Source organism: Trichoplusia ni, chromosome 1 (genome assembly GCF_003590095.1).
Source record: "Trichoplusia ni isolate ovarian cell line Hi5 chromosome 1, tn1, whole genome shotgun sequence".
NCBI lineage: Eukaryota > Metazoa > Arthropoda > Insecta > Lepidoptera > Noctuidae > Trichoplusia > Trichoplusia ni.
In genome coordinates, this window is record NC_039478.1 from 1,198,940 (window position 1) to 1,218,509 (window position 19,570).

At 35.0% G+C, this 19,570-nt stretch overlaps 1 protein-coding gene across 1 annotated transcript; it reads right to left on the minus strand.

Moving 5' to 3' along the window:
* Positions 1-75: 75 nt before the first annotated feature.
* On the minus strand, positions 76-17,948 carry LOC113501721 (cold shock domain-containing protein E1). Its single transcript, XM_026882966.1, has 16 exons — positions 17,680-17,948; positions 16,854-17,336; positions 14,474-14,865; positions 14,196-14,392; positions 13,906-14,113; positions 13,646-13,834; positions 12,416-12,567; positions 11,406-11,538; positions 11,121-11,312; positions 10,820-10,948; positions 9,825-10,006; positions 8,399-8,616; positions 7,804-7,980; positions 7,488-7,659; positions 6,948-7,120; positions 76-5,246 (listed from the first exon to the last, which is right to left on the minus strand). The coding sequence occupies exons 2-16, from the start codon at positions 16,969-16,971 to the stop codon at positions 5,224-5,226; spliced, it is 2,655 nt and encodes an 884-aa protein (XP_026738767.1). The 5' UTR covers positions 16,972-17,336; positions 17,680-17,948; the 3' UTR covers positions 76-5,223.
* Positions 17,949-19,570: the final 1,622 nt, after the last annotated feature.

The following is a 19,570-nucleotide window of genomic DNA, read 5'->3' on the forward strand; positions in this document are numbered from 1 at the left end:
ACAATGAAGGGATATGCTTAGTTTCGCAAGATGAAGTTTTCAAACTAAAAATGAGGGCACTCATACAACGCGAAGAAGGTGGTGTACATTGGTTTAATCACAATTCCAAAAATGTACAGGGCTGTATAAACATTTGGCAAAGATAACTTGTCTAAAGTATACATTAGAAGAATTAAATAAAAATAAACCCTTATGATTAATCAGTTTGTAATTTCAGAAATGCTTAAATAATTTCACATTTGTTTGTTTTTTTTTCGCATCTCCCAGAGGTTCTTTTAGGCACTGAATATATTTTACTGGTTCGCCAAATTCGTAGCTACACTGAAACTTTCGAGTGTAAAGGAGTAATACCTTAGTTTCCTTATCAGATCTCACATAGTTCATTTGTTAGCAGTTTAGCTTAAAAATACATCTGCTCGTGACAGGCGCCCGGGCGTACATGTTTAAGACTAGTTTATAATACCTATACCCGAAATGATCCGGGGCTTAAGTTCATACACTACAACATCAAGTATTTTGATTATTTCATACATAGCTTTCACTATTTCTATTATATTGGTTACATGGGCATACATATTATGTTACAGCATAACAAAAACTGTAGTGTTTAAGCGTAAAGCATATAACGTTTGTTCAAAATTCCTATTATTTCTTTGGGATTACATATTAAGAAAAACGTAAGCACTTAATGAGTACTTAATTAGTTGGTGAAGCGACAATTTGACACCGTGGAGTCGCGCGTCCAACAGCGACCTCTCCGCAGGGCCGCCGTCGTGTAACACTACGTACCAAACTTACTGCTGACACCGTATTAATATAGTAACGTTTAGATGTAACATACCTGATTATTTATTGCTCTCACCTAGAACTGAGTTCTAAACTATTACTTCACTAGACATATACTTATTTATAAATACAACTATTAACTTTGTGATTTTGTATTGAACTTTAGAGATGTCAAATTGTCTTTGACAATATTATGCCTATCATATCCGATACTAGGAAGATTATACTAAACACCAAAGATATTTTACTCATTAACATATTTGAACAATATGACACGTATACAAGGTGTAAAGCCCTGCCCGCGAGTGCTACGAAACAAAAAATGATTTGTTTTACCGCGTTACCTTATTCTAATTTAGTTATAAATTTTTAAGTGCTGCCTGCATAAAAATTTCATCATAGAAAAATTATTAACAACAATTTATTTTTTTCTCAAATCATGCATGAAATACTCATCAACAAAACTATACGATTTAATAATAGAACGGTCCGCAGCAGCCTCTTTACACCTTGTAGACTAGTATGCTGTGAACATCAAACCGTAAATGTAAACTCTAATATAAATGTGTACTATGCCAACGAAAGCTGATTGCCTTTCGTAAAAATACATGTGAACACATTATTTATTGCTTAATCAATTGTCAGTCCACTAGTTCGTAGAGTAGAGACAACAAATTAGAAATGCTGATTTTTGGTACGATAAAACTAAGTCGTTCATAGATTTGACGGTAGATACCTAAACACCTATAATGTTAACCGAACACATAATGTGACACAAACATGATGATACGTATGAACATGGTGACAACTAATCAAGAACAGAAATGCTACATACAAAACACACAGGACATTATTAACGGCAGATGGAAGACTCACGATCGTACTTGAATCTCGTTTGAAGCTACTGTACAATAGAAATACAAAATAAAACTCTGAAACGACGCACTGTGATATAAAATTAGAATTGTTAATTGACTTGTCGGCGAGTGGCCACGCCAGCACTACACTTACGACACAGCCCGACGCAGCGGGTCACAAACAGACGACCGTATAAGTCACAAACAACCCCTAGTTATTGCGCTGAGAATTATTTTAAATATACACACATAACAAAGTCGCATTAAATTCACAGCCAAAGTCATCACTTTGAAAGGAAATCTTACATACTCTAATCTTCAGACTATTTAATTTGAAGACTTATTTTATTCCGTCAATTAGATTAATATCTGCCTATATCAAATCTAAGAACGTTTCTTATCGCCCAACGAAATCACTTAATGAAGACCAATAAGGGCCTATTTTTCTATTGTAAGATGTACAATATCATAGGAATAATTTTAACAATTTGACAACTGAATTTATTTCTATGATAATTTTTTGATGGCTGAAAAATCGACCCTTATTTATATACTATTTGTTGAACACATTCGAAACAATAATTTACATATCTTTGAACCAGTTGATTTAGCACAAGGTGGTTGTTAGTACTAAAGCAAGTGTAGCGATACTCAACCTGTTAGTTAATTAAGCCGCACACGTGAAGGTAACTGGTAACGTTACTCTGGCCGTAGACTACACGCCGGTCATTCCAAAGGTAAGGTCAACGTAGCCCCTGCCAGAGGGGACGTCCCGCGATTTATTTATGCTAACTTACCATGTTCAGACCCGATTGAATATTTTGGCGAGCCATTCAGAAAACATAACAGGCCACGCAGGCATCAGATTCAATATCGCTAGTCTAATGTGATACATATTTCAACTGCTGTCTATTTGTGCAATTAGATGTAAAGTGATACTTCATTTTAAGGTAATTTAACAATAACAAAAATTATACCTTAATTCAAAGACAAAAAAGGCTCGAATATTCAATTTAAGGCATCTCAAAAATTTTAAATCACTATTTTATATTTAGTTGATAGTTACAGCTATCACAGGGTCATAAGTCCATAAGGGAGACATGGTGTTTACAACCATTATATCTAACAATAATCACGAGGTACAATTATGTACTATAGTTTTTTGGTTCTGTGCGTTGAGTCCGGCGATATTGTTAATAGCTCAGTTTGCAACAGATAGGTGCGCATCGATATGAAGGAAACAACAAAAGAATAGTGTGCTTGGGCATTCAGAACAAATAAGAGAAACACAAAGCTTGCAACGCGACGCCCGCAATGATCACAAGTTGTAATATATTCTGTACAACTGTCACGACCCAGTTCTGTGACTACTAATAACAGAATATACATCAACTAATGTCTAGGTCGTCGGCTGGAAGTCAGGTCTGCGGTGTAACTGCCTATAACTGTCGCCGACGAAACTATAAATGATAGGGATGACAGTGGATTTGTTTTAACGTACACTTATACAAATGGAAAGCTATTTTATTAAGAAAATAACGGGTGACATAAAATGAAATAAGTATAATAGGAACAAAAGTGTAACTAACAAGACTACGTCTACAAATAACGCAGAACTAAGAGTTTATATCGAAGTACAAGTGATTTGTAATTCGGGAAAGTCGCTAACACAAAATAAAAATATTTAGCATTACATAGGTCCAGGTAAGATACATAGCTGGTATTCACGGAGACGCATCAACAAGCGTTAAAGTTGGTAGCAACAACAACAATGCGCTAAGCAAACACTGCCCTCCTTATAATAAGAACATTTTTTTTTATAACGAATAACAATTTTATTACACGACAATGTAATGGCAACATAAATAAACTAAGGGCCGATTTTTCATCATCAGATTATTTGAGAGGAATAATTTTGATATTTTGACAATTTTTCCATAGAAAATCCATCACAATACAAAGTCATTCAAAAATCGGCACTAAATTCATAAAGATCCAATGAGATCCCTATCATTAATCACAGTATTACCCGCCTTTGGAACTCCAATGCACAATATTTACTTGAATTTGATGTGTCACAATGAGTATTTGTCTACATAATAAGTTCGGTATAATCAAAGTGCGTAGCCGCAATCATAATCAATATACAATGCACTAATTACGTCAAATTTAGGCAATTCATAGTAACGTAACAGTTATTTTTAAATACATTTCCTAATTTTACTCAGATTAATTACAAAAAAAAAATATAATATGAAACTAGACCTGCTACGTCACATTCGAGACGTCACGTAAGCTAATTATGGTTTGAACTTACCTAAGTTAATATTTTACATCATATATTGAAAATAGAATGCAGTTAAATAACAAAAAAGTTTGAGATAAATTTGATTTCGTAGATCATTTAAACTTAAATTTCAAATCAAATACTATTTCTCCAGAAAACATCAATTTGTTACAAATCTATGGCCACAATGAATGCCATGAAGGTCCACATCATTCAGCCAATCAAAATAATCTAATACCAATAAGTATTACTGTTATAAATATTTTAATTCAGTCTTTGGTTCCATTCCAGTTCTTTGCATAAATGCTTTTCCGATTAACAATGAATATTTTGTTCGTTAATAAAGGTTAGCCATCATCACAAGAGAACAATGTACAACGACACATATCAAATGAAGAGCGCGCGAATGAGAAACGGGGATCGCATAATACTAAGAGACTAGCACTGCCCTATCAGGACAACATCTTATCTTTTTATTGCACAACAAATTTTCATTGATCACAGTATGTTTCGCATAAAGAGATCTACTAAACGTAACAACAACCGCAACAACGTGTATCAAATGTCCATCAATTTGTTACATTAGTTAATCACGCACCTTACTTACACAGATACTTAGACACACTAAGCCTCCACGAAAAATCTATTTCCATTTGACAGACAATAAATGAACATATCAATATAATATCCTCGAAACTCGATTGACAGTAGATACGCACACCAGCTGGGTTGTTTGATTATGAGCATTTTATACACATTATACCTAGCTTCTATAAAATATTTACATTGTTTTCGAATGCCAATCCCAATACAGCGAACAGGTTGAAGACAGATGCTCAGCTGTTCGTGCTCACGTCACTTCATGTGCCATGTGTCGCGACAACGCAGACATTACATAATGAACTTGGCAAACCATAACATTTACGTAGGCCAAGGAATGGTACTAACGGAATTTTGAACAACGTCTCTATGCGAAAAAGAACCTCTTACATAAATCAACTGTATATAAATCAACTGTATATAAGCAACGCAAATTGGTTTGATTAATTGATATGTACCTTGCTTATTGATGTTATACATGTTTACGTTTAATCAATCGATCTGTATTAATGACAGCTGACAATAATTTAAAGTTTTCACTTAGAATTAGTAAAAATAACAAAACAATTTCCTAAATGCTGCTAAAGAAAAGGGGATAAGTCAGTCTCTCATGAATACAATGAAATAATTTGAAGTGGAAAATCAAACCATTAGATGTTTTACCTACATGGTTGAGGCCGTGGTGCTGATGTTTCAAAAATACTCAGCCAGTTGTTCTGAAAAAAAAAACATTTTATTTAGTCAGTTGTTAATCGATTTAAAGCCATATTCACAATCGACACTTCTAAAAGTAGTTCCAAGTGACATGTGACCGTCGCTGTCAATGTCAGGCGGTCATGAGACAAAATAAGTTTAAGAACTTCCCATTGTCATTTGGGTATATCACTTATTTCATTCATCTCATTAATTATGTAGTTTTAATTATTATACTTTTGATTATTTCATGTTTAGTATAATTTAAGTCAAGTTTCGCAATCGGGTTTTGTTTGTTTTAATTATTTACTTTTTTGATATAGTCATATTTATATCGCTTGTTGCACATGTGGCGGAGCGTTGATTGAAGCACAACGCGTATGTTTCATGACACTCGAAAACAAACTTAAAACAGTTGGTGCAAAGTATTTAGTTGTTTGGAAGAATGTGAAAGTGACGAGAAGCTTATTTCTCAGTGACTTTTAAAGGTCAAAAGATAAACATCATACACATGTGACGTAGACTCTATGTTAAAAGTTATAAATTGAAAAATATGGCCGGGAAAAAGTATAAATGCATGCATTTATACATGCATAGAAGTGAAATATCTATAAAGATCCGCTCAATTGAGTTGTTAATGGTTTGTATGATCCTGAGTCAGTAGGAGTGGTATTGCTGCTCACTTTGGTATTTTTCATAGACCATATAAAGCTGTCATTTCGAAAATGTGGAGTGAGATTGGCATATATTAGTTGATATATAGCTACCTTTTTGTAGCATTCAGAGTGTAGCTGAGAAACTAAAGATTTGTTAAAAATCAGTTATGACCCATCGAAATGAACCAAAAATTTAGATATTTGTTAACTTTACAAGCTGGTTCAAAGAAACCCAATGCATCATATATCTTTTAAGATTCACATTGCACTGAATCAGTGTTGATGAAAAGTGAGAACTTGCATAAATGTTTGTGGTCAAAGCTCCACGTACTGAATAAGGTGTAGAGTGACTTAAAGGCAATAAGGTAAAGCTTTGTGGGGCAAGGAAAACGTTCGTGAATTATTAAAAAAAGGGGCAAAATGTCTACCAAAAACTTATTCAAAAAATTACGAAATATCGGCCATCTTTCATTATGATTCTCCTATAACAGAAAAGACGTGTGCGTGAGGGATTATAATGATAACCCCAAAACGAAACTTAAAATTACCAGTCGCATATTTTTAGTATTTGCCACTACTCAGAGACTCATTATAAGAACAAGGCATCCCAATCCAATTATAGTTAAATATTCTGGAACAAAAAAATCGTCCTTATCTTGTATGCTAAATACGTAAAACCTTTTTCACGACCTAATACTTATGGCTTGTGCCTAAATAACACCATAAAAAAGAAAGTTCAGAGGTTAACTGGTGACGTTCCTGCAAGGCTAAAAATAGCAGCTAATTATGTCAAACGCAATTGCCAATTGTATAATGATAACATTGACAGTTGACGGGACAAAGGAAAAAAATAGGTAGTCAATATTATTAAATAAACTGCTGGAGAGTCAGACGTCAGAGTAGGATGTTTTGAGTGTTCGGTATATTCGGCAGCATAAATTGATGTTAAGCGGTTTAGGGATAGGTTGAGATTTTATAAATCACTTGATTTATAGGATCGCTTGAATCGATTTGCATCGACTATTGTATACTGTTTTTCGCAGCTGTATATATAAACATAGTTAGTACCTGCGACGGTGCGGCGCGGGCGGAAGCCGCGGGTGCCGTCGGGTCCGCGCGGGGCGCGCAGTGCGACCACCCGCGGCCCGTTGGCCTCCTCCAGCGACGCCGTGCGCAGCCGTGCCAGCAGCCGCTCCGGACGCTCCGCCACGCGAGCCTTGCCACCCGTGAAACTCTTACCACTGCAAACCGATACATAAAATTGTGCACAATGGCTTGGAAAATTGACTTCGTATGTGTCAAAAACACATCACTGAACTTTGAATGTAGCGATTCATGACACCGAACAACGCACTTTAGGACTTTAAGCGATTAAGCGGACAACTCAGCTCTGACCTACTTTATTAGGGTTGTGCGCCGAGAGCAGTCGCACCTAACGGTAAGTGAATTATTACACGCAGGCGAACTCAACAAATTTTAGTGTACTGTATGTAATTTCATACATACTTGGAACAAAACTTTTAAATTGTTAAAAATTGAACATCTAACGAACCCTTAACATCATAACATTTCCAAAAGTTAAATAAATTGAATTTGACATACACTTACCCAATTTTTACAACATTACAAGCGGACGACTTGCCATTCCTAGGATTGGTCAACATCACAAACTCCACCACATCGCCGGGTTGTAGGTCGGCGGGGTTGCCCCGAACCTCAGACATATGGAAAAATAATCGGCGATTGTCTTCAACTTCCAGTGACAGGAAACCAAAACCACCTGCAGACAATAGACCGACTTATTAATATGATAACTAGTGACATGATAACTGGAATGTCATTGTACTTGACTGTATTATAAAAAGCTTTATAATTATTTTTGTGTTTTTCCTTAAAAACATATGAAACAAAACTTATGCTGTACCTTTAATAGCATCAACAGTGGCACGCCTCTTCTTCCTAATTGGCACAATATTGGTGGCTCGGCCTTCCACGTCGGCCTGGAACGTGACTGGGTCTCCAACTTGAAGTATTTCACGCTTGCACGCCAGACCCATTATACCAAACTCGTATGATGTGCCACCTTCCACTTGTATCAGACCTGCAGGGAAATAAGATAGTGTAATAGATAAATATAATTGAATTTTTTATTATTCTTTTTATTATAATTCTCTTATTAATCAATAAATTCTTATAACAGGTACAACATTATTGATACTGCATATTTTTGGATTTCACATTCCACCTTCACGGTTTTAGGAGATACACATAAAAAGGACACATTTGCTTCCATACTGTTTAGAAAGTTGTAAGTAGATAATAGTATTTAAATGCATCAATGTTTCTGTTTAGTTAGAGACCTTTGTGCAGTACTGGCGCATATAGAAGCAACTATTGTGTAGGTACACTAACAGATCGTATAGACATAATTTCTTAAGGGTAATATATACTCTCTTGAATGATTTCCCTTAGATCAGGAGAGTAAACTAGTGAGAACTTAGAATGTGTAGCGTAGTTACCCGAGTAATGAGCTTGATCGGGGTTGAGGGCCCGCAGCGTCCTGGTGACAGTTCCATTGAGAGTGGGCTCGAGCGGCTTGGCGATGGGCACGGAGCCGCGCGGCAACACCCGCACGTACTCCGCGCTCGCGCACCCGCCGCCCGACCCGCTCACCCGGCCCAGCGTGTACTCCACCTCGCAGCCCAACTCCAACCCGTCCGGGTTGCCTTCCAAATTACTGGAAACAATCGCACTTGTTAAAACATCTGTTAAAATTGTAACGTTAGTGGCATCGACATTTTGATTATTCATAGAATAATTAAAGATTCATCAACAACGTATGACATAAAACAAACTGACAAAAGGTCCCAATAATCGAATTTCATGTAATTTTTAGTTTAAATATTTGAAAAATGCTTTTTATGTTTACTTTAAACGTTGCGAGCAAATCCTCTTTGCAGTTACATGGCATAAAATAAATAACAGCAGCAGATACAAGGCAAATAAGCGGAAGTTTACATAGAATTTCGCTTAGATAGGTTTTATCGCAAAACAAAGTAGCAATTCGCGTAACTATTAATAAATCTGGTTTCTTAAGATTTTTTTGACAACAACGTCAACAAAACAATTCAATATTTATAATTTAAACGAGAAGAATGAATCCCTTATGATTCAACTTTAGTTCAGGTTTCATTTGTATGCTTTTCTAATCACGATTTGGCTGTGTACAGGAAGGGTACAAAATTGTAACGTGTTTATCTATTATCTGTATCCGCATTGCTAACGTGTAACATGATACGTACACAAAGTTAGCTAACAATGTAAAATGTAGTAAATGAAAACATTAAAGTAATAGTTGTCATTATATATATAAGGGGAATTCGCTTAAATAAAAAAAACCGCAAAAACTTAATGCAAGGCGCAATGCGAAAGTAAAACAGCTAAGTTTCCTGTCTTTTTTTTTTATATACCTGAACTGGTAGGTTTTATTGAAATGTCATCATTTTAATAATATACATGGCCCTCCATCCCTATCGATCTGTATGGAGCTCCAGACGCAGTCAGTTTATGCAATTGGATAACAATTGAATAAACAGACGCTTTATTTGTAGTGTAATTTTAACGACAGGTCAATTTGGACTCGTCGCTCTGACGACGAGGCAATTCCTGTCAATGTTATTATTTTATAACGTACTTGAAGAAATCCTTGTGCCAAATTTTGCAAATCAATATTTTAAATGTAAAAAAAAATATTTTCTCAAAACATCGATTTCAAGAAGATTACACTTTACATTTTTTTAACTCACTCGGTTAACTCACAACATTCGCTTAGCTAGGGAAATCCATCTGACATACAAATTATAATAAAAAATACATCGCTTAGCAGATGATAAATTTGAGAGCTACATATGACAATACATTGTGTTAGCCGAAGTTGTTACTTACCTAAAATGGAAAAACACTTCTTTGGTGTGGTCTGAAGTTTCGATGAACCCGAAACCGTCCTTGAGAGCAGCGATGAACCCTTTCATGAGGGGCCGGCTACCGGCGCCGTTGCTGCTGTTGCCGTTGGTCAGACTATGCTGCACTTGCACCGACTTAGCTACCAACTCCTTTGTCCGCTTCACCTGTTACAAACACTTCATTTAAAAACTGAAAGTTCATTGTAACGGGAAGAAACCATGCGAGTTAGTGGACAATGGAGCGACAACCGTAGTGGGTGTAATACATTAGTACACGTAACAAGCAGAAGTGAAAGTAGTTCTGGTTGATAAATTGGAAGGGAAAATTTAGATACAGGTAGCATTAGGCATGACAAATGAAATACAAGAAAACACAAGTGAAGGAATAATTATGTTCAAAGTCTTACATGTCTGTGGACTATCAAGTAAGATAACATAAGTATTTGAAGTATATATTTTGTTAGCTAAATGAATAACAGTAGTAGTAGTAGTTTTATGAAAGCAAATGATCCGAAAGCCATTATTCTATTTACCCACCTTGATATGATGATGTATAACGTTACAGCAAGCAGCCGCCACCAAAACTAATGTCTAAAGATCCTATTGAAAAGGGCTAAATTCGACGTCGGCTCGTTACAACAGAACAATTATTAAATAATACCCTCATAAAAAATGCAAACATGTTATTACAATAAAGGTTTAAACAGCTATTATTTAAAGCAAATTATTAGTATTTATTCGTTTCATGTCGGAAGGATCTCATAAATAATTGCTCTGTTATATCTAAAGTCTGCAAAAGATTTCTCTAGTCATGTGCAGGAATTTCCGAGGTCAACTTTGCGACGTGCAATATATTTTGTTATTTTGTCGCGTCTTTAAACTTTTTTCTCTATAACTCCCAGATTAAGTGATGCAATAGCTTTTTTTTTCATTGTTTACAAATTATTTTCCAGTTTGTGGAAAACGTCAACTACTAACCTGATACACGTCGAAAGTGACAATGTCTCCAACACGAGGAAGCATCTTAGATTCACATTTTTTGGAAGAGAATGGGAGAGATTTCTTTGTTTGTTGGTTTACTTGCCAACTAATCAGACCATTTAAATCCTGTCAATAAAAAGTAAAGTCGCATAACGTGACGGATACATAAGGAGTACATCGCTATAATTTATTTGATTATTTTCTTTTCTTTTATGCTGAGAATGGGTTTAAATAAAAAATGTTTATATAAATAAAATTTCTTTTTTGTAGTGTGTATGGATATGTTTGGTTAACTTACGGCTGGCGGGGGCCTGGTGGGGCTAGATGAGGACGAGAACATCTGGGCTTCCTTGGAGACGACGCCGCGGGCTCCGTGCTCTATCAGCGTCTCGAACTTCACCGTGCCGGGGACCAAGTGCTTGATGCGGATCCCCGACTGCCGGTGGCTCATGTTGGAGAACGTGCTCACCGGGTCCACGGTAAACTCCACCTTATCAAATATATATTTGGTTACTACGACTATATTCTTTATTATATATTAAGGGCGCATCACAATTTATAGTAAAAATTTGATTGCACTAACCTCATCACCTACACTAAGTTCTTGACCCAAACGAAGTACTTCAGCAAAATGGAAAAACATTGTTTGTTCCCTTTCAACACAGCGGATAAAACCGAAACCGTCCCTCAAAGAGCATACGACCCCTTGCTCCCGCCTGTACACATACAAAAAAAACACATAAAATGATTAATAATTTACCAAATTACTCAATAAAATACTATCGTTAAACTGTAACAAAACATTAAAGATAAATTGGCATGAGTGTCAAAGTTTAAAATTACGGTCATTATTTGAGAATCGTCATTCTGAATACAATATATTTAATAGTTATTGATTTATGAAAACAATGTTTGAAAGCAAACTACTAAAATAAAAATTGAAAGTGAAGGTCGCAGACACAACTCGGCAATTCCCAGAAAAGTCAGGAGACTGAAAAGGCCGTACGCAGATTTCTAAGAATGTAAACCATCCAGAGATGTAAAGTCGATGTAGATTCTAAAGATAAACAATTACTGAGAAGTTAAGCTTGGGTTCCAAGTATGCACGGTGGCGACGTTGTACCGCGGTCCTACGTGTGCATCTCAAACTTGACATTAGTTTGCCACTCAATCGGAGTTAGCCACGACTAACTAGACGAACTTATGTCAAAACAATACGTTCTGACATAACACCGGAATTTCAACAACTATACCATAGCATATTGTTCAAGTAAAGTGACATATTAGGCATTTAGCAGACGACAGACGATTTGTCCGGTGACCTGAATCGACCGCCCTTGACTATTGGCGGCCGAGATCATGTTGACCGCGACCGCGCAAGGCTCTTTTTTAATCTAATGAGTTCAACAACACACGCTCATGTGGGACTTTATCGGCGTCTGTGTATACTCTAAAACTTCCCCACTTTTCTAACCCCAGTCTTAGCACTAACTTCTTCGGACCTGAGTGCTCACTTATACATGCACTGCTTAGGTTGAGTAACGGAACTTACTCCAGGACAATAATTAAAATATCTAAAATATAAAGGCTCACCGTTCACCAGAGACATTGAATGACTCGTCTAGCAACGAGATGTTTGTGGCACGCTTTAGCTGATCCCTGCGGTCTGTGGCAACTTGGAACTGAACCCAGTCGCCATGACGTAGTGTGAACTCGCCGCATTGGTCCTTGTCGCCAAAAGGCACCTACGTAATCAAGGATTTAAAAACATTTTTAACTTTATTTAATACGAAGTAATAAGTAGATATAGTATCGTTGATAACACAGATTAAAAGTTACTAAATTAATTATACATGGGCAACAAACAAACAACAGAAAGCAAGAAAGCAGTTTAAAAAGAAATGTAAATCAAATTATTCGAAATAGGCATTATAAAGATAGTAGTTTGTTTAATCCCTAATTACTATAATTACAGACACCCGAAAGTGATGGGACACTTCATCGTTTTTGTGTGCAATAGCAATGCAATAGCGTTTAGCTTATACTTGTATAGATCCACAAGAGATTTGGGTTTCACAAACTGTGATAGGATAAGAGCAAAAATGAAACGAACATAATCGTTCATGACCTTGGACTTATTTTGTAATTTATCACAAGGTTGTGCGATTTGAGAATATACTTGTGACAATTCAAAGCCAAATATTAATAATTATATATTATGTCGATGATGTAACATTACAATTTGAATACCGAAAAATAAAATAATATAGTAAACCAAGCGCGATGAGTGCTTGATTTACTATAATATTTTACTACTACTTTGAACATATGACAAATTAAAAAGAAATTAATAAGAATACAGGGTTTAGTTAATGAAAATAGCATCTAGATTCAAAATTTTCTCTCCTTTCAGAAACTAGGACAGAAACGCTTATTTAAAATTATGCTCAATTAGAAATGGAGTATTAACTTTATATTGAAATCTTAACTCAATCAAAAGAAAGGATGTGAGCTAGCGAGGAGGAATAATAATAGAGTAGGTGCACGTCCCTCTCTGGTTGGTCGGTAAAGCCCCTTCTTAGCAATTACTTCCGCGCGAGGCGCATTCGCATGAAACACCTACGCGTTCTATTTGCAGAATTTTACCTTCAGTTTACATAACCTTTTTTCTGAACATGGCCAGTGAATTAATTATCGAATCAAAACGTAATTAATTTAACATTTCAGTATGTATATTACTGCAAAAATTAAGCAACAAGTTTTATAACAGTACAAAAAATAGGCGTGCAGTAATGGGCAATGGATGCGACTGGCAACACATACCTCGACTTCAGAGTGGTCAGCAGCGCGATATCTGATTCGCCCTGGCAGCGGGTCGTTCTGAGGCACACGGACCATATTCCCACGTTCCAAAGGCTTCAACACTTGCCCGCGCATAATTTCCGGGCTGACATCCTCAAACACGACGGAACCACTTGGCAACTTCGTAATGTGACAAGCCACTTCCTTCCCCTACAATAGTAATTACAACAATAAGGAAATGAAAATATTAGTATTCCACTTTCCACTACAAAATAACTTACGTTTCTAGTCTGAATGATGAACTCGACATCGTCTCCCAAAACCAGTTCTTCTTTAGTTTTAGCTTCAGAGTAATGAAAGAATATTTCCTTTACTACATCCGCACGCTCGATAAATCCAAAGTTTTCTTTCATTGAACAAACCACACCGTGATACTTGACCGGGTGCACAGGATTTTCGAAACGAACATGGCAAGCTCCCAATGTACCTCTATAATATTATAATAATGATTGTTATAGTTATTAGATACAACTTAAATATTAAATGCTAACACAATATGCAAGACACTCACCGCTGATTCGTTGCTATCTGGAAACTAACAGCGTCTCCCGTGTGCAAGGTGACATTGCCCTCAACATCGTCTTTAGTATATGGTAAAAAGAAACATTCACCGCGATTCTCATAAGAAATTCTTCCCGTATTATCCCCAGAGCCCTCCCCCTTAACTTCAGTTGTTACTGTACCAGTCACTCGTGCTTCACTCAGCACCTAAAATAAATATAATTTACGTAACAATAAGGCATGCGTAAAAATGACAATAGAAAAATGAATGATTCTTATGTATATTACCACTTCCGGTGCAATCTTGGTAACCGTAGACGCAATCGGTTTCCCAGTGCGACGATCATATGTCATCTCGAACTCAACAGGGTCTCCTATCTTAAGATGTTCCGTATTGCCACTAAATTGGCTAAAGTGGAAGAACAGGCGAGCCTGTCTTTCACAGCATTGGATGAACCCATATGAATGAAGAAGTTTCTCAATTATGCCTGTCTCTCTAATAGGTGGGTGATTCGTTGAATCGTACTGCTGAGATGAAGAATTGTTAGTGGAGCCAGAAGAATAAACCGAGTCTCCCATCGGGCAGCCGTCTATGTTGTAACCAAGAGAGAAGCGATTCCCGCTACCCGACTTAGGTTGACTGATGTTGTAATTATCTCTTGGTGAACTTGGATACTCACCTTTGAACAAAAACAACAAAGTTATTAATCATTTCGACAAAACATCACATGCATGTTACATACTTGGAGAAACATAAAAACCCTAGTTCATCATAATTTCAGATGGCAATTTAAGGTTTAACAACAAATGAGTGAAATGTGTATAAATAAAGCCATTCAATTAGTAACTAACTAAGAACATGATTGGTCTTCATTTAAATACTAAAGTACCAGGTATGCCAGGGGCACAACCAATGGCATAAGGGAAACTAATAATGGATAGAGATTAAACAGAGATATTTTGGATGAGTAAGTAAGACATTACAGTTAAGTGAACTAACATTATGCAAGATAAATGAATATATCTATTACCTACATAACTAACAATAGGTGTAAATTATATAAATAATTTTCACATATTATTAGACAATATTACAAACACTACCATGCATGACAGAACAGGCTGTTATAATAAGGTTGATAAGAAGGGATAATAAAATAATTGTAACCAACCAGTCAAAAGTTAGGTGTATCCTGATGTAAATGCACATCAAACACTTACCTTTTAAAGAATTGCCCAGTGAGAACATATCACTGTTTAATTAATTGTCCTCAATTGTGTTAAGAATGAATAAAAATCATTATAATAAAAATCTGTCAAAGGTCTATTTAAATTGTTGCCCTGTACTGAAGTGTAAATCAACTTAAGAAAATCATTTCATAATTTAAAAAACATCTTATTTGTTTAAAAATTAAAAACATTCATAATAAAATAAACAGATACATTGTCATCATTTTGTAAAACGAATTTGAAAGATGATGGTATCACACCCGGATGCTACATGGTAAAAAAAAGGCAATGGCTTTAAACAGGAGCAAAAATATTCTGAATATAAATATAACCTTCAGGCAGGAAGTATAAATATTTTTACATAAAATCATATGTATGATTTTACATATGATTGGACCATCTGAAATTTGTTCTCCATAAACAATGCTATACCAGAACTGCAAAAACAAGGACAAACCAACTTCCATTTTTTATACAGTTTCTAATCTTTAACAAATTATTCTTTTTGTGTCAGACTTTTGATGTAATCCATTAAAGTGCAGAACATTCAATTTAAATCAATGAAATTTTATTTTAATAAAAACTCTTACTGAAAGTTATAGTATTCCTCTTTTGTAAGCTGCCTTGCAAACATTTAACTCATAGCTAAGACAACAACAACTTAAAACAAGAACTTGTGATGTATTTGGTTATACTTTGCTCATGTAGGAATAAAATCCACAGCATGGTACAATTACAATGGTCAGTGGTTGGGTGACCAAACCTATACACACATTATAGGTGACATTCAGCCTACGAATTGGCTCTTGAATTTGATTCTGTTATAATTTCAAAAACTATTTACTAATCACACAGTAAAAATAGCTATGATGGATCTAGACTATAATCATTATGAATATTGATTGACAAAGTTAATAATGGAAATTACCTGACTTGTAAATATAACAATGAAAGTATTTGATTATTAGTAAGAATATTATCTTTTAAAGTGACCCTTTAAGGTCAATTCTAATAATAGAAATTTGGAAGAGCTTATGAAAAATTTGTGTTTAAAAGAATGATTCATTCTTATTTTTCTTATAAATCTAATATTACCAACAATGTTTATTTTTTAAATTATGTATTGCTTGCAGTTAAAATTAATAATTATATTCTATAGTTGCCATGCATCGCATATTTTGCATTAACATGTAATAAAAACAACTATAAAATAAATACCAAATACAGGTATGGGGTTCGCAAATGAGAATGACTTCAGATAAGTTTACTTGTAGACCAAACCAATGAACTTGGCTAAACCCCAAATCTGTATCTTATTAAGCTTAGCAGAGCAAAAAAAAAGAGCTTCTTGAGTTTCTGCAGTGACAACAAATACCTTCACAATAGCAATATAAAAAGACCTGCGGTGTGCATTTAAAGAGATATTTGATTCACTCACCATTACGGTATGTTGTTTTAGGCTGCATGTTAGAATGCTGGAGATCTAAAATATCTTGTAGGGGCGAGGAGTGTGAATCTGGCGGCTGGAACATTTTCCACTGAGGATTGCTGGACATTCTTGGTCGATAGTAGCTTCCTTGTATATAGGTCGAAAATCTCAGTACCTAGGGTACCAATATATCACAGAGTATTGTGTGATGTTAAGTTTTCAGTAGAGGTTACAAATTTTTACATCAAATCACATTTTCTTTTAGTCTTTTGTGTTCATAAGAACACTATGGAGTCTATAACGCAAAAGTCACAATTTATACACCAAAACCACTAATGTTGCAAAATAAAACTACTTATGATTATGTTATGCTAAATCCTCAGATGTCTTCAATGCTTGCTGAGTTGGAGCCCGTGGTGCATTAGCTTGGATGGAGGTAGATATCGTATATCTCTGTTGCTATCTATACGTGTTTAACTCGATATTCACAAGCTGCAATAGACACTCGGGTTAGTTTCTTTATTGAAATACGATAAATACTTTCATTAATCAAATCTAAATAGTTACAATAACTTAAGAACGTCGAATGAAAACAAAGCGTTTGGTTGAAACCTCGTTACATTTTAATTTTAAAATGTAGGTAGGCATCGGCCGTCCGATAGAGCGATGGGCTGAAATTACAACGCCGTGGGACGAATCTTAACTCTTCTAACTACTTCCGTTGAGGTAAACTGCATATCACATAGGAACGACACGAACGTTACCAGTTTTTACTGAACTTAATAAACTGTATTTGAAAGCAAATAAATAAAACCATGAAATAATCAAATCTCACCACGACACAGCATAGCACTGACGACATACCGCCATATTGAATGTCAACATTTATCACGACTTTGATCCAGCCCTACAAACTAGATATTTTGTTAGAAATAAATAACCATATAAATATTGTATTATGCTGACAGAATAAATATATAAATTATGATTTTTTGAAATTTTGTGTTTATTTTTTTGTCTAAAGGCGAAAATCTATCATATGGATTTGATTTTTCTCTATTTTATGGCCACCGAAAAGTTTGATGGCCGTGCTGTTTGATACTGATAGTAGTTACAAAAATTTTGAAATGAAATGTCTTTGCAAAAATTAATTTAAAAAATTAAACCTAACATTTTATTTTTTTGTTAGACTAAATACACTTTTTTTTTGTCTGTTCCTTAGTAAGTAGGAAATTATCAAGTATTTCGCACTCAAATTAATATCATCACCAAAAGCTAAAAGTCAAGGATATAAATAAAGGGAATTCATATCGACAATTTCATGACCAAACATCCACCACCCTAATTTTAACGATTGTATAAAAAAAAATATTATTTCAGCCCCATTTCTTTTGTAAAAAGTTTAGAAGACTTGCAACATTACCCGCAGAAATGTCAGTAAATGACTAAGACGTGTATTATCTGTGGTTTTATTATTATTTGAAATCGTAAAGCCGGCATCGCTGATCACTCTATTTCGGAAAGTAGGTCATAATTATTATGAATAAAAAACATGGCAAATTATTATTAGGGGGAATTATACACCATACAAAACCGAACAACTTTAACAAAGACGTATTGCTGTACTTTCTATGGGTTTTCATAAGAATAGGGGTCAAAGGCGATATATTTTATTTTTAAAGCGTCCACTTTTGTTATTAACATTTAAGGTTTAACTCTGTAGGTACTTTTATCTGGGTTATTTTTGGCCTATAAATAGACACGCTGAATGAAAAACACGACGTTATTATAGTTGAGAATGTTCGATTTCAAACAATCTTTCGTTAGGACGTAGGTAGATATTGCTTTTATAAAGGGTCTAATCTGGTGACACAATTTGTGTGCAGGCAGACAAAAGAATTTTGTTGAATTTAAACATTATTTATTTTTATTACTATGGGATTTTTATCTGGCGGTACCTTCTATAATGCTTCTATGAAAGTAGGGACTGATACGTCCTATATACGTTTCAGTCATGTCAGTACTTCACTTGTACCTACATAAGAAAACCGAAATAATCTTGCCATAATAACAAATAATATAATATAATAACCGACTAACATTATATTTTAGAGGTCTGGACTATGTACACACCTATATTCTAGTTCATTTTTTTGTTGTTTTATATTGTTTTAGTGACATTTTATTATTGAAATGAGTTTTTAGAAAAATAATCACTTGGCTTGTTAAAGGCTTCTTGTAGGTACCTAAACGAATGGAATGTTTACGCGCTGCGTGTACTACCAACAATAAATCATGTTCTTAGTAGGTAAGTGCCTATGCTTTAGACATAGGCTTTGATATAAAACATGTTCTTATTTATGAAAACATGCTCGTATGAAATGAGGCTATAGCTCATGAAAGGTTGTTACTTGAAACATTCTCGGGTATCCGTGTTTGTAGTTAAACTCCGAAACGGATCAATTCTCATGAAATTTAGTGTGCGTATTGGGCGGGTCTGAGAATCAGACATCTATTTATCATCCCCCTGAATTTCAAGGAATCCAACCCATGTTTTTATTCGTATTGTAATTTTTCTCTACTCCCATGAAATAATTTAGATGGCAAAATTTTCTGGCTTAATTAGTATTATTGTGAAATATATTTACTATCGATAAATTCATCAAATTCTAGAAACAGAATGAATTAATCATTGGAGAGATTCCTATTCAACATATTCCATATTA

Coding starts and splice junctions, on each gene's coding strand:
- LOC113501721 (XM_026882966.1), bottom strand. CDS start 16,971: ATGTCCAGCAATCCTCAGTGGAAAATGTTCCAGCCGCCAGATTCACAC. Junction 11,539..12,415: donor TTCAATGTCTCTGGTGAACG/GTGAGCCTTTAT, acceptor GTATGTGTACAG/GCGGGAGCAAGGGGTCGTAT. Junction 7,981..8,398: donor CGATCAAGCTCATTACTCGG/GTAACTACGCTA, acceptor ATTTCCCTGCAG/GTCTGATACAAGTGGAAGGT.